Source organism: Poromitra crassiceps, assembly GCF_964638095.1.
Source record: "Poromitra crassiceps genome assembly, chromosome: 5".
Taxonomy (NCBI): Eukaryota; Metazoa; Chordata; class Actinopteri; order Beryciformes; family Melamphaidae; genus Poromitra; species Poromitra crassiceps.
Genome location: NC_139642.1, coordinates 22,509,965 through 22,526,766, shown reverse-complemented (window position 1 = coordinate 22,526,766; position 16,802 = coordinate 22,509,965). Strand labels below are relative to the sequence as shown.

At 43.5% G+C, this 16,802-nt stretch overlaps 2 protein-coding genes across 2 annotated transcripts in view; both read right to left on the bottom strand.

The window, feature by feature from the left end:
* The window catches only part of slco1c1 (solute carrier organic anion transporter family, member 1C1), a gene marked incomplete at both ends in the record, with an annotated part of 28,243 nt that extends 26,311 nt beyond the window's left edge, over nt 1-1,932 (bottom strand). Inside the window, one exon of the mRNA XM_083636581.1 lies at nt 1,843-1,932. Within this exon, the coding sequence (XP_083492707.1) occupies nt 1,843-1,932 (90 nt within the window). The remainder of the gene's footprint in view (nt 1-1,842) is intronic.
* A 13,551-nt stretch (nt 1,933-15,483) lies between these two features.
* The window catches only part of pde3a (phosphodiesterase 3A, cGMP-inhibited), a gene marked incomplete at its 3' end in the record, with an annotated part of 89,066 nt that continues 87,747 nt past the window's right edge, over nt 15,484-16,802 (bottom strand). The window contains exons 15-16 of the mRNA XM_083637452.1: nt 16,501-16,747; nt 15,484-15,809 (exon numbers count right to left, since the gene is read on the bottom strand). Of these exons, the coding sequence (XP_083493578.1) occupies nt 15,484-15,809; nt 16,501-16,747 (573 nt within the window). The remainder of the gene's footprint in view (nt 15,810-16,500; nt 16,748-16,802) is intronic.

Here is a 16,802-nt window from a genome sequence, read left to right as displayed (position 1 = left end):
CTCACTCACTCCCCAGGATCCATCATGATGTCACTGTCACTCAAGCAATTGTGATGTCATCAGTGATGTCACTCAAGTGACATCAATTAAATCATCAATGGGAAGCAGGGAAGGGATGCTGATGATTTCACAATGAGTGTGAAGGCCTATAGAAATGTAAAATATCGCTGTAGTGCCCCCCGTGGGTGTTTTTTAGTTATTTTTTGGCAAACTTTGGCGGCAATCGGAGCAACGGTGCGCCAACTGCGGCCGGACAAACAGACAAACAGACAGCTCTCCAATCATAAGAGTAAGATTATGTGCCTTCAAAGCATCAAATTGATTTCATATTTGCATACAATTAATTATGAAATATATTTCCATAATTCCACATCCTCATACTGTACTTTCTAAACTCTCTCAGCCTTATTGGCAGAAGTCACAAAAGCAGAGAATCACATTGTTTAGCACAGGATTAGAGTTGAAACAATCAGCAGGTCAGAGCTGTGCCATGTCCTGGTCAGGGAACCAAACAACCCTGAGAAGAAATCAGTCTTTCTAGCCTGTCCTGGCACAGGAGACTGTCTTATTATAAGCTGCTTAACTTCCATCTGGAAAATCTGAGACTGGCTAACTTTCATGTTGTTGGCAGCAGACATGCTTTCAGCCGATTGGCGGCCCTTTGAGTTAAAAGGTTACTCAAGGTGGGAGGAATCAAAAAGGAAGCATGAACTCCACATGACTTTCCACTCCTTAAGACCACCAAGACATCAGCCATGTTTGCACACAGTGTGATGAGATGGGAGCTGTAGATGCATTAGCTAGTAGGAAGCGTCGATTGCTGTTGCTTGTTTCAATATCAGATTTCAAACTATGGAAAATATGCAACCGTATGAGGAGGACATCTGAGCAGTCTCTTTGATGCATTGAGTGAATTGGCACAGTTATGCAGTAATACAAAGGCAGTGGCTGGCTGGGTACTGCACTGCAATATGGTCCTACTCCTACCCCTAAACCAACCACATCTCCCCAGCCACTGCTCCTACCCACCCCTTAAACCCCGACTCTCTAGGACCTTCCTATCCCTAGCTACAGCCCATTTTCCCTAGCCCCGCCCTCTTACTGATCACACCCCCCTCCCACAAACCACATCCCCTTAGACAATCCCCCAAGCCACCCCTCAAACCCCGACTCTCTAGGACCTTCCTATCCCTAGCTATGGCCCCTTGTTCCTAGCCCCGCACCTTTGCCTCACCACACCCCCTCCCACCACCCACACACCCCCTAGCCACTCCCCCTACCCATGGCCCCTTTTACCTAGCCCCCCTTCCTTGATGGAACAGACATGCAGTCACAGTGACCTTGAACTTTGACCACCAAAATCTAATCAGTTCATCCTTGAGTCCAAGTGGACGTTTGAGCCAAATTTGAAGAAACCAAAAGAAGCAGAACACAAGGCTTTTATGGAGGCTTATGTCACAGACTCTTCATTGTTATACACATCTTCTCTTTGTTGATATCATCAGTATAATATCTGATTGTTGTTGATCCCCCAAGGGCTATCTATATATTATATAGCCTTCTGAAGTCCTCTTACTGGTGAAGATGCCAGTATGGAGTGGGGATTATTAGAAGCATGATCCATTTCAATCGTTACATAGCATTTTGCCTTCACGCTGCAGAGGAGAAGGTAACAATGCATCTCCTCTGTGACACACACATACAAGCAACACACATGCACGCAAATGTACACAGTTACACACCCACACACCTTCCCCCTCCACACACACAAACACACTACATGCACACGCACACACCCACAACATCAACAAGGGAAAAAGGTGGAACACTGAAGTGGTCTACCTTCAGGCTGGAGCAGGGGGCGGAGCGGGGTTCTCCGGCCATGGCGTCAGTGCGTCCGTTCTCCTCTGTGCGGCCTGGCTCCGCCTCCATCCTCCAGAGGTAGCTCTGTGTCTGCTGGGCAGAAGTCTCCCTCCTAATGCAATTTCTTGGCATTGATGCATGCAACCCTGCAAAATGGGTAATTCAAGCATGTGACCCACTTCCTCATCCTCCGCTCAAAAACGGAAACATGTCTGCAGCAGATGGCAGCAGAGAGACTGACATACAAACTTTTATTTATATATTTATTTATTTATTTATTTATTTATTTATTTATTTGTTTATTTTTCCACAAATACACAAACTAACACAAACAATTAGTCGTCCTATCAGTTCAGAAGAAGAAAAAGCAGGCTTTCCCAACCATGGGATTCAAATGGGGTTGTCTGAAATTGATCAATATAAATAATCTCACTAGTATAATAAGGCGCGCGCGATGAAGCAAACACACATACACCATAGACACATACACACACAGGCATGCACACACACACACACACACACACACACACACACACACACACAGACTCACACACACACATGCACGTATGCATGCACACACACACACACACACACACACACACACACACACACACACACACACACACACACACACACACACACACACCTAACACCCACACACCCACCCACACACCTACACACACACACACACACACACACACAGAAAGAGAGAGCAGGCTCTGGCCCCATTTCGACTGATATAGGCTACTTGTTTGTTGTTGTTGTTTATACTTTAATCTGTGTTTGTGTGCATTCTTTCAACATCTGAATTAGGCTTCTGTATGAATGCTCATGCTGGATTACGGCACAGAGGATTGCAACATCAAATCCCTTAAACTGGTCAATGTAAACCACATTGTGATAATCCTGTCCTCTAAAATCCTGTTGACAGTATTTCAAATATGTAAAAAATAAAATAGAATATATGGATAATATCATGATAATGTTCCTAAAATATAAATCCTAAATATATAAAGTATGTCTTTGCAACAGCTAAGCAAAAGACATTGACTTTTCCCTCCCTCTTTAACTCCCCTCATCTCTCTCATTGCCACGCCCCCTCTGCTTCCTTATTAAATCTTACTTCTTAACTGCTGCTCACCCCCCCCCCCCCCCCCCCCCCCGCAGTCATGTGACACAGTGGACAGTTGCTTCAGGGGTCTCAGCAGACCACCAAAAACTCCACCACCACCATTACTGTCACAAAGAATGCCACTGCCACCAGTGCCACCACCACTGCCAATTACAATGATTGCACAATTTTTTATTTATTTTTTTGTCTTGAGGACCCAACGTACAGTAGGAACAGGCTGAAAGAGCCGGATAATCACAACAGGCCTTGACCCAAATCCTAAGAATTAGACCGACCAGTCAGTGTTTGAAGTAGGCTATAGTACAGAGCGGAACTCTTCTATGTTTTGCCCATACTGTCTGACTTTTTATTGCATATTTCCACTTCTTCATCTCAAATGCATCTTGTACTGAACCTCTTTTTCTCCATCATTCTGCACCGTTTAACGACATGCTCACAGGGCCCATGCCACTCTCATTCTTTGTCCATTATACTTTACAGGAGCATTCCACGCAAAGCACTCCTCAATGCAGTAGCCTAACTGTTTAGCCTTGTGGATGTCATTCATTTCCACAGAAAGATAGCCATTGTGTTTTCCAGTTTAAAATATGTGGATTTTGGATATAATGCTTACTAACTTTTCAACTTTATTTTCCAATTGTGTTCCTTACTGAGTCTTTGGGCCATGCATATTTGTCATGCGTGAGATAGATGACATGTTTTTGACACTTGTTTTTAATAAATAATATTAAATATTATATAAATAAATATTATTCTATAAATTATAGAATGAATGGGGACACCTCACAATTTAAAACTATAAAGCCCTTTTAAGGATTTGGGCCCTTTGAAATCAAAATTCCATCTCTTAACAGTTGAAAGGAAACACAAAAGTGCCACACATTCTACAGATATTATTATAGGCTATGCAAATCATAGCGATATCTTAAAAGATAAAGTTACTAATAGCTACTATACTGTAGGTGATGAGTAAAAGCATGACTGCTGACTGTTGAGTAGGCTATCGTGCCCACTGCCCAGCCTACTTCCAGCTGTGAGGCATCCAGCAATGTCTCAGAAAAAGTGAATCACTTACTGAGAATCAGTCGTCCATATAGAGATTCTGCGAGCTGACACTTCTCATAATATGGGAATGGAATAAAAGTGCCGAATCTTGCCGATTGTTGTTGGAGCGCCCCGGTGTATCTTCAGAGTTCATTTCCAGCCGACTTCACGCTCACACTGAGCTAACATGCGGCCGGTCAATGGAGCAGCTAACCCCAATCAAAGAGGTATTTCATCTTCTGATGTAAGGTGAGCGCTCCGACAGCGGCTCGTCATTCAGTCCGAGGCTTTCACGGGGAAATGATGGCTTTGATCTGTAGCCGTTGTTTGACTTCTCTCTCGTGTCTCGTCTCACCTCCCTCTCCCTCTCCCTCTCCCTCTCCCTCTCTCTCTCTCTCTCTCTCTCTCTCTCACACACACACACACACACACACGCACACGCACGCTCTCTCTCTCTGCGCAACTTCAAGGTCTTCTTATTTATGTAACTTAAATTCCCAGAATTTAAGTTACATTAAGCAGCGTCACACACATGTATACATGCAGATGTAAAATGTAAAACCCCACTGCATTTTGTTTAAATGACCCATTAGAGCAGGGGTGGGCAATTATTTTTCGTGGGGGGCTACATGAGAATCTCAGATTGTTGCCGGGGGCCCCAAAAAATGCCATCATGCCTGTAGGCCTAACCTCTACTTTTATCACGAGATTTAAATGATAGAAAACATGTTGTGCACTTATTCTTCAGCATTTATGAGCATATATTAAAAATCACTCCAAACAGCCAATTTAGGTCATCTCATTCAATTTTTTAGCTTCATAAGTCAAATGGTGTGGTTTGTTCCAGACCTGCCGGGCCGGACAGAACCATCATGCAGGCCCGGTTCTACGGGGGTGCAAAAGCATGCATTGCACCCTTATTTTAATTGTCTGCATGCTCAGTTGAAAAGTTAAAAAAAAATAAAAAATAAAATGCTACAGCTGCACACTTACTGTTTAAACTTGAATTATAGTTGTTGTTTTTCTTTGTTCTTTGATGTGATTTTATGGCTTTTTGGCACCTATATGTAACCTTTTAAGGTTGAGATAATTGTATTGGCTGAGTTTCCCAACAAAGAAGCTTCTTAAGAGTTAAGAAGCTTCTTAAGGTGTTAAGAAGCTTCTTAAGGAGTTAAGAAGGCTCCAAAGAAGTGTTTCCCAAACGCCTTCTTAACAGAAGAGAAAAATAAAAAAAATAGAAGGTTCTTAACACATTAAGTGCCATAGACGACCTAACTCGTCTTACATAATCCAGCGCTTAAGTGCCAAGGACGGACTAACTCGTCTTACATAAAGATTTTTTTTTTTTGACGGAGGGACATCAATCAACCCCTTTTACATCTTTGAGATAACTATTTGGAGCAAGAGCATGTGTGTAATCTATTTTACCGACCACTAAGTGGCGACAGAGACCGAGAGAAGCCACAGCCATGGGACCCAAAAGCCACGGGACCAAAAGCAGCCGCCTCTTCGATGGCGATTTTACAGTCAGAAGCCCGAGACACACACACAGAACGGACAGAGATCCCTTCCCCCCAGAGCCGCGCAGCAACGCGCGAACACACACACACACACACACACACACACACACACACACACACACACACACACACACACACACACACCGCGGTAGCAAGCCATTCAAGGAAATGGCGACGCGATTTTACAGTAATCCATTCAAGACTTGTCTTGCCTGAGAGCGGCCGCGCACCGGCAGCAGCACACAGAGAGCGGAGAGCGATTTGCAAAATAGATCATAGGTGAAACACACTTTGAAACACCTCAGAAAGGCCAGAATCAACATCTGCCCATCGCCCACGCATTCCCCGGCCCATCTTGACTCGCACAAGGAGCGTCCGCACGCAGGCAAGCAGGCAGGCAGGCACACAGGCAGGCAGCAGCAAAAGCGCTTCTGACACGCCCGCTGTACAGCCAGGAGGAAGGAGGAGAAGACACACGGAGGGAGGAGTTTGAATGAGAGGGGTGTTTCCTGTTGTTATGGAGGAAATTACTGTTCAAAACTATTGTTTAGAATGTCTGACGGTCTTACTGATGCCAAAAATGAATGGTTAAAGTGACTGTTTCACAAAAAGCCATTTATCTCTGAATAAATTTCCAGACGCTGAAACCATGCTGTACTCAACGGCTAATATCTACATAACTACTAACTCTGCAAACTAACTCTTTTAGACAGAGAAAGCACACATTCTATTAGTTATTTTTAGATAATTGCTGTTCATGAATTCTTAACAGAAAAGAATCCTCGGCTGTTCTAAAATGAGCCAGAATCGTCAAAAACACCCCTGGCACAACTTACCTACAGGAATGAAAACATGGCTGGCATTCAATGTGTTAAGAAGCATCTTAACTGGAGCTGTCCACCATCTCGATGTGAGAGGTCCTCTGCGGCCCACTTGATGGCACTCTGAGCCCACCAGTGGGCCATGACCCAGTGGTTGAGAAACACTGTTGTAGAATAACCTAATCATGGTCATGTTAAACTTTATTAAACATTATTTATTTCAGACATGGACTGCAGTTCAAATTGCTTCATATACACAGCATACAACAAAACAGAGAAACACTACAGAATTTAAGCAACCTTGGGTTCTGTGAAAGGTGCTATATAAATCCACAACATTATAAAAGGAATCCATTCTGATTAGAGGAATATAGCCTATGGTAAAACATTTAAAACACAAGTAACCATACATAGAGGGGAGATTTTCAAGTTTTCCCCAATTTTAAACACTAAAGGGTGCATGAAAGAAAGGAAAAATGGAAAAACACAAGAGGAACAGTGGACACAAGTATCTCCTTTTGCCTGACGCGGCTGGATCTGCCAGTGTTTTGTCATTAAGAAGGTGTTAAGAATGCCCCAGACCCTTCTTACAAAACCTTCTTAACGAAAGATCATCTTAGCGCTAAGAAGCTTTTGGGAAACGCAGCCTTCTTACGGAAGATAATTGGAAGATAATTTTAGGCTAAGAAGCAATCGGGAAACACGTTGGCTTCATTGGCTTCTTAGGGGAGCCTTAAGAAGGGTCAAAGAAGCTTCTTAGCGCTAAGAAGCTTTTGGGAAACACATGCCTTCGTAAAGAAGCAATTGGGAAACGCGTTTGCTTCTTAAGGAGGCCTTAAGAAGGGTTAAATTAGCTTCTTAGCGCAAAGAAGCTTTTGGGAAACCCAGCCATATATGGTCCAAACATTTCAGTAAAGCACTTGAAACACTTGAAATATTCTTGCTTGGGTGGTATCATTCTACTTGAAATGATGGTCAAAAAATGCATTATTTTTAGTAAAATAACATGTCAAATTTGGTACATGTCAAATTTTACATGTCAATTTTACATGGCCGGGTATCTGCACCCCTTCCTATCTAGGATGCACCCCTAGTCATCTTGTTCTGGAACCGGCCCTGCCATCATGAGGGCCGGTTCTGGCCCCCGGGCCTCATAATGCCCAGCATGCATTAGACTGTGAAAAATGATACCTTATCTGTAAAGGGGGGACTCGTGGCTATACGTATAGAACCCAACCCATTTTCATTCACACATCTTGACGTGAGAGGTCAAGGGATTTTTCAAGGGACATTTGAAATAGTTTTTCTCTTGCCAAAATTGAGCCTAACTTTATTGAGCGTTATTGAGCCCCCTTCCCGACAAGCTAGCATGACATGTTGGTAGTGTCCTGTATATATGCATGCCTAATAGGCCATCTAGTTTCATACTGTATGATACCAGTTGACTCTGGCTAACTAAGCTGGGTAGCCTACATACAGCCTACATACAGCCTCTGAAACATGGTAAGGGCAGAAGTAGTCTCAACGCTAGAGACCCATGAGAGTTAGAGGAATTACAGGACTTGGTTAATTAGTGAGAAAGCTTGAGGACTGATTGGGGAGTGAATGTGAAGGGTCTGCCCCCCCCCCCCCCCCCTCCTCCCTGCCAGCCATGCTGATCCCAGAGCAGATGTGACTGATGCTGAGTGGTCCCTCCACGTTGTCCCACAAGGCATGGATTCCCATGCATGCTCATTATCCACAGAGGCACCAAGGTTGGATCTAAGAAGCGGGCAGATTAACAGGAGGAAGGACTGGATGAAGGAGCGGTAGTTGTGGTAGTGGAGATAGAAGGGGGGAGTGAGACAGAGTAACGTCTGAGAGAATAAGGAGTGGAGCAGAGACAACCACGGTGAAAAGCAACAATGAATCTTCTTCACAGTAGAACATTTGTCAAGTCAAAAGGTCTGGGAAGCTTCAGCATCAGTAACAACTATTCAGTTTGTCCTAATCGAAGCTCGGGAAGCCAATTTAATTGAAGCATTTAGTCTTATCGAAGTTTCTATCCATATTTATAGTTATAGTGTAGCTAAACTCAAAATTAAAATTGTTCCTACCCTGACAGAATAACAAACCAGAGGACGTTTCCAGAGGCAAGTGTTTTCAAACTCAATCAAAGGCAGCCAATCAAATGGCTGCCTCTGTTACAAAGGTTCTGCGCCGATGGATGGATAACCCCAGGGCATACTCTGGGCCTCTGAGTCCAGCCAGGTCCCTGGAAACTATTCCTGGATCTATCGAGAGTGATATCATCGATGACATCACAATGGGACCTATGACATCACGTGACGTGTGACGTTCCCGACCGATGATGTCATAACCAACCAGACAATGGCAATATGACACCATCAAAGCTGAGACGTTATGACATCAGCAGTGATGTCATATGCAATGCCAGCGAAGGCTATGACTACAACGCACACTAATGCCAGCCACGTCTCCACGTTCACCGTTCAATGCTGCGACGAGCAAGCAGACAGAAGCAGGTAGAGAAACAGATGTCAGCTCCAGAGAGATGAGACTGACGACGAGTACGACTGGGAGATGTCTCCCTGGTACATCCGTGGAATCCATCTATGGAACAGCCAACATCTAGGCCGAGACGAGACAGCCGGAGGTGCTCATATAGACCAGAACATCCAGGTCATGAATGGTCCATCATGTTCTAACTTCTAACGGACATGCCTATGCAAGCTATGAGATATGAGCCAAGCTCATACCTACAAGAGGAGAAGGTTTGATCTCTGAACCCACTTGTGAGTCCGCAATGTCTGATTTCGACATTTTCTGATGAGAAGTTCTCCATCAGCTTGAAAAGGAAGTGTGGCAAGAACTAACTTTCCCTAACCTGCCTCTGCCTCATCTACTTCTGGAGCATTGCCTTAATTGAGGCAGAACACTGAAGTCATGCGTGCCATCAGCTGATTGGCTATCAGGTGACTCTTAAATCACCAAATCACATTCACAAGTCAATGAGGTGATCGTTATACAGTAATCTGACTCCACATCCTCCTCCTGCTATTATCTGCAGTGTTGTGCAAGCTATCTTTTCATGATATCTGTCTCTTATGGCTTTCATAATACTGGATGATATATGTCTACTGTGCCTTAGGGGGCATATTGTGTTGCAGAATCCCTCGCATATACAGTACTGCTTGGATTCATTGGGGAGCATTTTCAATCTGCCTCTTACTCAATATGCAACATATCTTGTGACTGCATTGCATTATGCTCTATTGAGGCTATTGTTGCTGGAGAAATTACAATCTGCCTCTTTTATCATCTATTTCTCCCTGTAGGATTGTTGCTGCAAACATTAACTGGGTTTCCTTTCCATCCAAAGGTATCGCAACTTTTAATCAAATTTTCAGAAAGTCGGCAAAAGCAAATGCGATATTATGCACGTTTGCACCCACTACCGTTATGCGTAATATAATGGTGAAGAGAAGGGGCAATCAATTGACGTGATTAAAACAAGGCCAGACGCCAGGCAAACCCTCAAACGAGGGAAATTAACCCCCGTTCTCTGAATAAATGTGAGGTAAACTTTGAGAAAACATCCTAGCCTGATATTCAGACTGAAGTGGAGGAAATCATGATGTGGGAAGCTTGGTGACAGATAGCGCACTGCTAACGTTACACGTGTGTGTAGTACCACACTATAATTAAGGATATATCATTACCATACACACTATAATTATATGATAATGTCAGCAACCATTATAATAAGAGTGGCATTAGAAAAGTAATAGTTCTCCACAATGAGCAGAATGATTTGATTATGTTGATGTAAAACTGAGATTTGGTGACAAAATCCGCAAACAGTCTTGTAGAAATATGGAGAAATAGCTACAGAATAAAAATAAGACAAGACACATGCACAGCATTTATAAATCTTATTATTGAACCATATTCACATAACAACATCAACACTGCTCTGCTAGTGACAGTTTCTAATAATCCCAATATATTGTATAGTTACTTTGTCGTAATACATTATCAAGAGGCACTTCCAGGAAGTCTGGCAATAGAGGAGCTACAGTATCGTGTCTAAATTACAAAACAGTAAAAATAAATATTTTTTTCTAAAAGTGTTTCGTTGTAATATACTTTTGAATCTATACAGCATTTTTGTTTTTAATACAAAATGAAACAATAACCCGGAAATCAAATGTATTCTTCCACTTAACAAATACTGGTGAATCACACAATTTCTCCATCCTATAGGTATTGCTACATGTGAGTGCAAGATACTAAGAGAGAAGAAAATAATTAAGTGTGTGAAGTGCCTGCTAAAATTGATAAAAACACACGTCTTATTTGTCTTGTTTGTCCATAAAGTTGGTTTTGGTTCCCTTTGTGACAAACAATGAAAGCTGATGATATAGCATTCAGACGATAATGTCCACATACAAGTGAACATGCTATGGCACAGGAGCCTATCTATCTTTTTGGTTCAAACCGTCAAAAGGAACTGCGAGGGCTCAGGTCTAACAACAGTCACCCTTGTAGGTCAGTTCCATTGTAGTGCTAGAATTGCCGCCCATTGACACGGCAGTAAAGACAAAAAAGGGGGCAGTAATAACAAGGTTGAGAATGTGAGATTAGTTAGGCCTGTTAGATGTATGTGAAGATAATTATCTTTTATTTTCTCTTTATCTGCCCTGTCTTCATATGAGGATTGTTACAAAATATATTATGCATATCCAGACATCTTCACCAGGTTCAGGATGACAGAAAGAAGATGCGCACAAGAAAACTGCTCCGTTTAGGCTTTCTGTTGTGCAAGTTGACAAAGTCTCTTTGGTTTGCACAAGTGAATCTGGTGTGCAGCATTCTCCTTCTCATTGTGTAAGGAAGCCGCTGATACTGGCTTCACTTCGGTTTATATTAATAAAGTAGCCAGGGAAAATATGTAGAAGCCCCGCCCATTTGTTGTTTTCTGGCCCAGTTTGCCTCGTATATAAACATATTGTAAAGACTTGTTGGGATAGTACAGTTGTCGATAGTACAGATGTTGTGTAACATTACATCATGTGGTAAGCTGGCACAATAAACCAGTGGCCAGTGTAGCCACCTAAAGACCAGAAAATGGACATACTGTTATCACACAATATACTTTTGAATACACTGGCAGCCCAAAAATCATAACTAATAATTATGTTTTGGACTTCTTCTTTTTTCCCGGTTTCCCTTTTTTTTTTAAATTAGTCCTACACACGATGGCTTCCTCATAATGATCACACATACACCAGTGGCTAGACACAGACACTCACATGCTTAAATGTTCTTGTTTGTGAGAAATATAACGATCCCAACTTCTATCACAGCTTTAAGTCTCTTAAGATTAAGATTCCTCTACTGTAGTGTACAAAGTCAATGAGACAGAGCTGAGAGGCGCAGATTAGAGGACGTGAAAGGGTCTATATTGTACAAGTTGAGTAGGAGTTTGGGCCTGATTTCTTTGATCATGTTAGAAGTTGCAGTGGAAGGTGTTTGAAGAAAGTAAAGAAAGGGACATCCAAGGGAAGATGTGAAAAAGTGTATAACATGGAATGCTGTGCCAGCATGATGTACTATGAGAAAAGCTCTCCTGTCATCTCTGCATAGCACACTATATTGCAAATGAGGCATCGCTAGATGATGATTACTTAAGGATATTTAGAGTGTGAGGAACTCAAGCTCATGCATGATCTGCAGTCAAATCCCTGGATCATGTATTGTCTAGAGAGTCTAGACTAGAGGAGACGCCTGCACGGCGTCATCCAGTCTCGCTTATTTGGATCATCAGATGTTTGCACACAAATATATTTGCAGAAATTGAAAGATGATCAAGTGGCACACAATATAAGAGACAAATTGGTCATTGCCTAAGATGAGACATCTCTTGACACTGCAGACATATAGGTAATATGTCTCTTCCACTTTGGAAGTTATGCCTGCGTGGAACGGTTTGTAGAAGTTGAGGTTAACAAATCACCTGTATTGCCACAGGTAGACTTATCATAAGGAGCTGATGGCAGGGAAGCTTTGGGCCACATGTCCAGGCAGGTCAGCAAACATCTTTTTGTTTCAGGAGTCAGATTGGTTTAGTTTGCCTTCTATTTGTGTTGTTGCCAAACAAACATGAGCTTTTTGGATTTGGAAGAACTTTCGACCCAGTTTTCTTTAAGCTTCTTCTATATGAATGTCTTAAGATTTCTTACAAAAGCATTGCTTTCATCATGCTTTCATCGCCTCTATATATGAGTCAACCTGAACTGAAACATGGATATTAAGCTCAGACTTTGGTTAGCCCTGGCTTTCACAAGTCTAAATGCAATTTTCCATAGCATTAAAAATAAATCAATCTCAACCACTGCTCCTCATTGTAAATGCTGGGAATAAGCAGCCATGGGCATTGTTGCACAGTTAAGCTTAAGCCCTCCTTAACACAAAGGGCATGTTGATAGTTGAGGATGGTATTTAGACATGGCGACAGCAGAACTACTCTCACTGAGTTCACCAATGGGGTCACACTTGGGCAGCTTCAACCACAGTCTGGAAGCAGCACAGCCTGTCCTGTGTCTCCCCTGTCTATTTAATAGCCTGGTTAGTCTCCTGTCAGTCTGTCCTGTGTCTCCCCTGTCTATTTCATAGCCTGGTTAGTCTCCTGTCAACCTGTCCTGTGTCTCCGCTGTCTCCCAGCCTTATGTGCTCCTCAGCTAACCCGAATGCTTTTGCACTGACATTGGACTGATAGGCAAGGAGATAGATGCGTGGAGAAACCTGTCCACTGGCTACAGAACTGGAGTAAAATCACAGTCATGTCACCTAGATGCATTTGAAAGCAAGACTGTCTATATAGAGTACTGACACAACCTCAAACTCTCTATTCTACCTCAGAGGGAACTTTCTCTGTTATCCAGGTCCACTTCACCTGTTGAGCGAAGTCTCAGGCATTCACTCCCCAAATGCCCACACAGGAGGGCCAAACTACAAGTGCAGCAGCTACGTACAAAGTCTTTACATCCTAAGACTCATCAACACGTATAAATACTATTTGTTGTGGCAACCTGTGCTGAGAACACAATGGAGAGCCAGGTGTCAGAGTGCCGTGCTGAGCAAAGTGAGTGAGATACAGAAGTGAGTGTATTGGAGAGAGGGAAATGAAGACTTTTGTTTCTTTACCACAAGATCCGTTTGCAATTTGGAGACAAAGCTGATACAAATTGGAAAGTGAAAACTTAAAATCGTGACACACGACCCAGTGAAGCGCCCGCAAATCTCTGATCTCAGGACAGAAAGTGCCACTGTCAGCCCAGAGACATCTCCCTTTAACACAGTCTTCAAACTGGGAAATGTAGATAATGACATGCTGTTGAATCCAATTTGACTGGCTGGTCTTCAAAGAGGTACTTCTAGTTCCATCTGGAAGAACATCTCAGACCCATCCTAAGAAGCTAAAAGGCTTCCTCTGTCATCTTATCCAGACTGTTCTTCTCCTCCTCCACACTCTCCTCCATCACCATCACATCCATCTGAATCTCTAGTAAAGCACTGACACAACCTGTCAGGCCATGAAGACTAGAGTGTGTCCAAGCCTTCTCTTCTGTGTCCCCTAATCTGAGCCTGAACACCCTCAGTTTGAAGACATACAGTATGAGAGAGTGCTGTTTATTCAGTGGGGTCAATTTGAACAACTTTGCAGCTACTCACCAAGAGTCTGTCTTTGCATTATTCTTCTCTCTTTTGATGTTCTCACTACTGTTTGACATGGCCCAGAAATGGCTAAATATTAATTTCTCTTTGTTACTTTCTTTGCCTCTGTGGTTGTCTAACACAGCAAACCAAGATAAGCAGAGCTTTGTTATCTGATCAGGTCTGACACACAAAAAAGTTTGACTTTAAGAAGACTGAGAGGGATCTGCTTTAGTAGTTAGAAGGACACTGGCACTGAAAGACCCTGCAATAGCATTCTGACATATTGGGACGATACTGATCATATTTTTCCCTTTGTGGTTCCCAGGGGAACCAGGGGATATTGAAAAGAAAAGCGATGAAAAGATCAAGTCTTTAACGTAAATAAAAAAAAAGTACTGTCTTGTCTCTAGGGACGGAAACAAATCAATAGCATTGAAACAAAACAGTACAAAAATAAATCTTTCTGTTCACACGATGCCGTGTAAAAGGATAAGGACGCGGCAAGTTCTACAAATCTGCTCTGTCTCTCTCTCTCGCTCAACGGCTTCCTGAGTTGAGTTGAGTGGCCGGCTGCAACTGTGTCGGTGTGCTGGACTGACTGGACGTAAAGAGGGCAGAGAACGTGGGACTGAGAAAGAACACTGTGTGACACGAACAAAACATTATTTTGTATGTTTTCCCTTGAGCAAGAATAAAGCTTTTTAGAGCAACAGGGTTCTTTGTTAAACTTCCTATTCTGTTCCAAGCATGGAATGTGTTTCTAGTTTTGTGTGTGTGTGTGTGCGTGTGTGTGTGCCTGTATACACAATGTACTAAAACGTTCCCTTTTTTCCGTCTCCCTCTGAAGTCCACATGGCGGAGACAGCTTCTCCCCTGGCTTTCATCCCATTGCCTCGGAGGAGAAGGAGCTTGATGCACATCCAGGAGGAGCAGCCGGGTGACTGCACAGTGTGACTCGGGAGGCTGAGAGCACGGGAGCGACCAGACAGTTGGGAGCTTGTGATTAAGTCTGTTATTCACCGGTTTGAGTGAATCTTTTCAGTCGGGCACCATACTGCAGGATGGTCGGACAGCCTGGGGGCACCTGATCCAGAATAAGACAAACAGCAGACGTAACAGTCCACGGTCATCCTCTTCCTCCTCTTCCTCCTTTACTTCATCCCTCGCTCGTCCCAGCCCCCCCTTGTGAGACACACTGGGCACACACATCATCCTATCCCTGTTTCCGTTAGGCACATATTACATCTTCTACAGTGTTGTGTCAACGTGATGTGCTGGCTACCGTATCAACAGTTTAGTTTGGAAAGAAACAAAAAAGACATGTTTTTTTTTTTTTTTTTCAGACAGTGTTCAGGATTCCAGAAGTCCAAGTTCATCATGATCACTCTGGTTCCTCCTCTTCCCCCCCTGAAGTCTCTGACTGGGGAGGGGCTACCTCTTCCTCGACGACAGCCTGCACCTCGTCCCCTTCCTCTTGGCCATGCGTTGGCTCCTCCTCTTTGCTTGCTGGCTCCTCCTCTTCCTCGTGAATGGCGGTGATGGGATCGGTACCGGGGCCGCTGATGCAGTTGGGCTCTTCTCTCTGGGCCTGCTCCTGGGCCTCTGTGGCCATGACCCGTTTCCACATGTCATGATTCTCCACGAGGTGCTGTGTGATCTGGCAGAACACTTTCCTCGTGTGAGGCCCGGCCTTTGTTTTTTGCTGCTCTGTGAGACACCGAGCCAGGAAAGCACAAACACGGGGAAGGACGAAATAGTTAGACAAGTATCACAGGATGCAAATACTTTATGACTATACTGTATATACACATCCCTTTTCCAACAGAGCCATGCCTTACAGATGACAGGTCAGTGCTCTCTTGCACAATACTCTTGAAGCACGGCTTCATATTGAAAAACAATACCATACCACCCCAGGCCCAGTGCTTCCTCTTCACTATTTAATTTAGTGCACACACAGTGAAGATAGGAGAAGTGGTACAGGATAGTTATTAACTCAGGACAGAGTTTGTCTAAACCCAAATCACCCCAAATTCTACCTTAACTCACACCAAACCCAATGATTAATTGTCAATAGTCTTTGTTTGGTAACTTGATCTGAACCCGATGTCTGAACCCAAGTGATCAGGTGAAAAATGATTCCCCGGAAGACCAACACCTTAAAAGTTCAGTCAAATCTCATGAGGTCCCACCAAGAAAGATCGTAAATGTCACAATCGCGTCAAAATGTAGTACTTATCGTCCTTCCCTACCGCGTTATAGGTAATGCACTCTGAATCCCCCACTGAGGTAGATACAATTTGAGACGACACATAACGAAAAAAAAGAGAGAAATCAATACTCAAACAATGACAGATTGCCTGAAGTAGTATGATGAATATTTATGAGGTTGACATACGGAAGGTCTCAGAACCTGTTGATGCATCTTCCTCTGTCATATCTTCCTCCTCGATGTCTTCCTCCACCTCTGCCTCCCCCTCAGGAGGGTCGACCCAGCATCCAGGCATGAGCGCAGCCGAGTGGTAGGAGGAGCAGAGAGGTCCCACCAGGTGAGTGATGAAGGACTCCTGCAGCTTAGCCAGCTGCGGCGCCGAGCGGTCCATGAAGGGGCTGACGGTAAGGCCAAGGCTCGCCTCTTCGTCTCCCTGTAAAGGTGCATCGTGGGTAGGACAAACATGGCAAATGCAATATCAAATACAT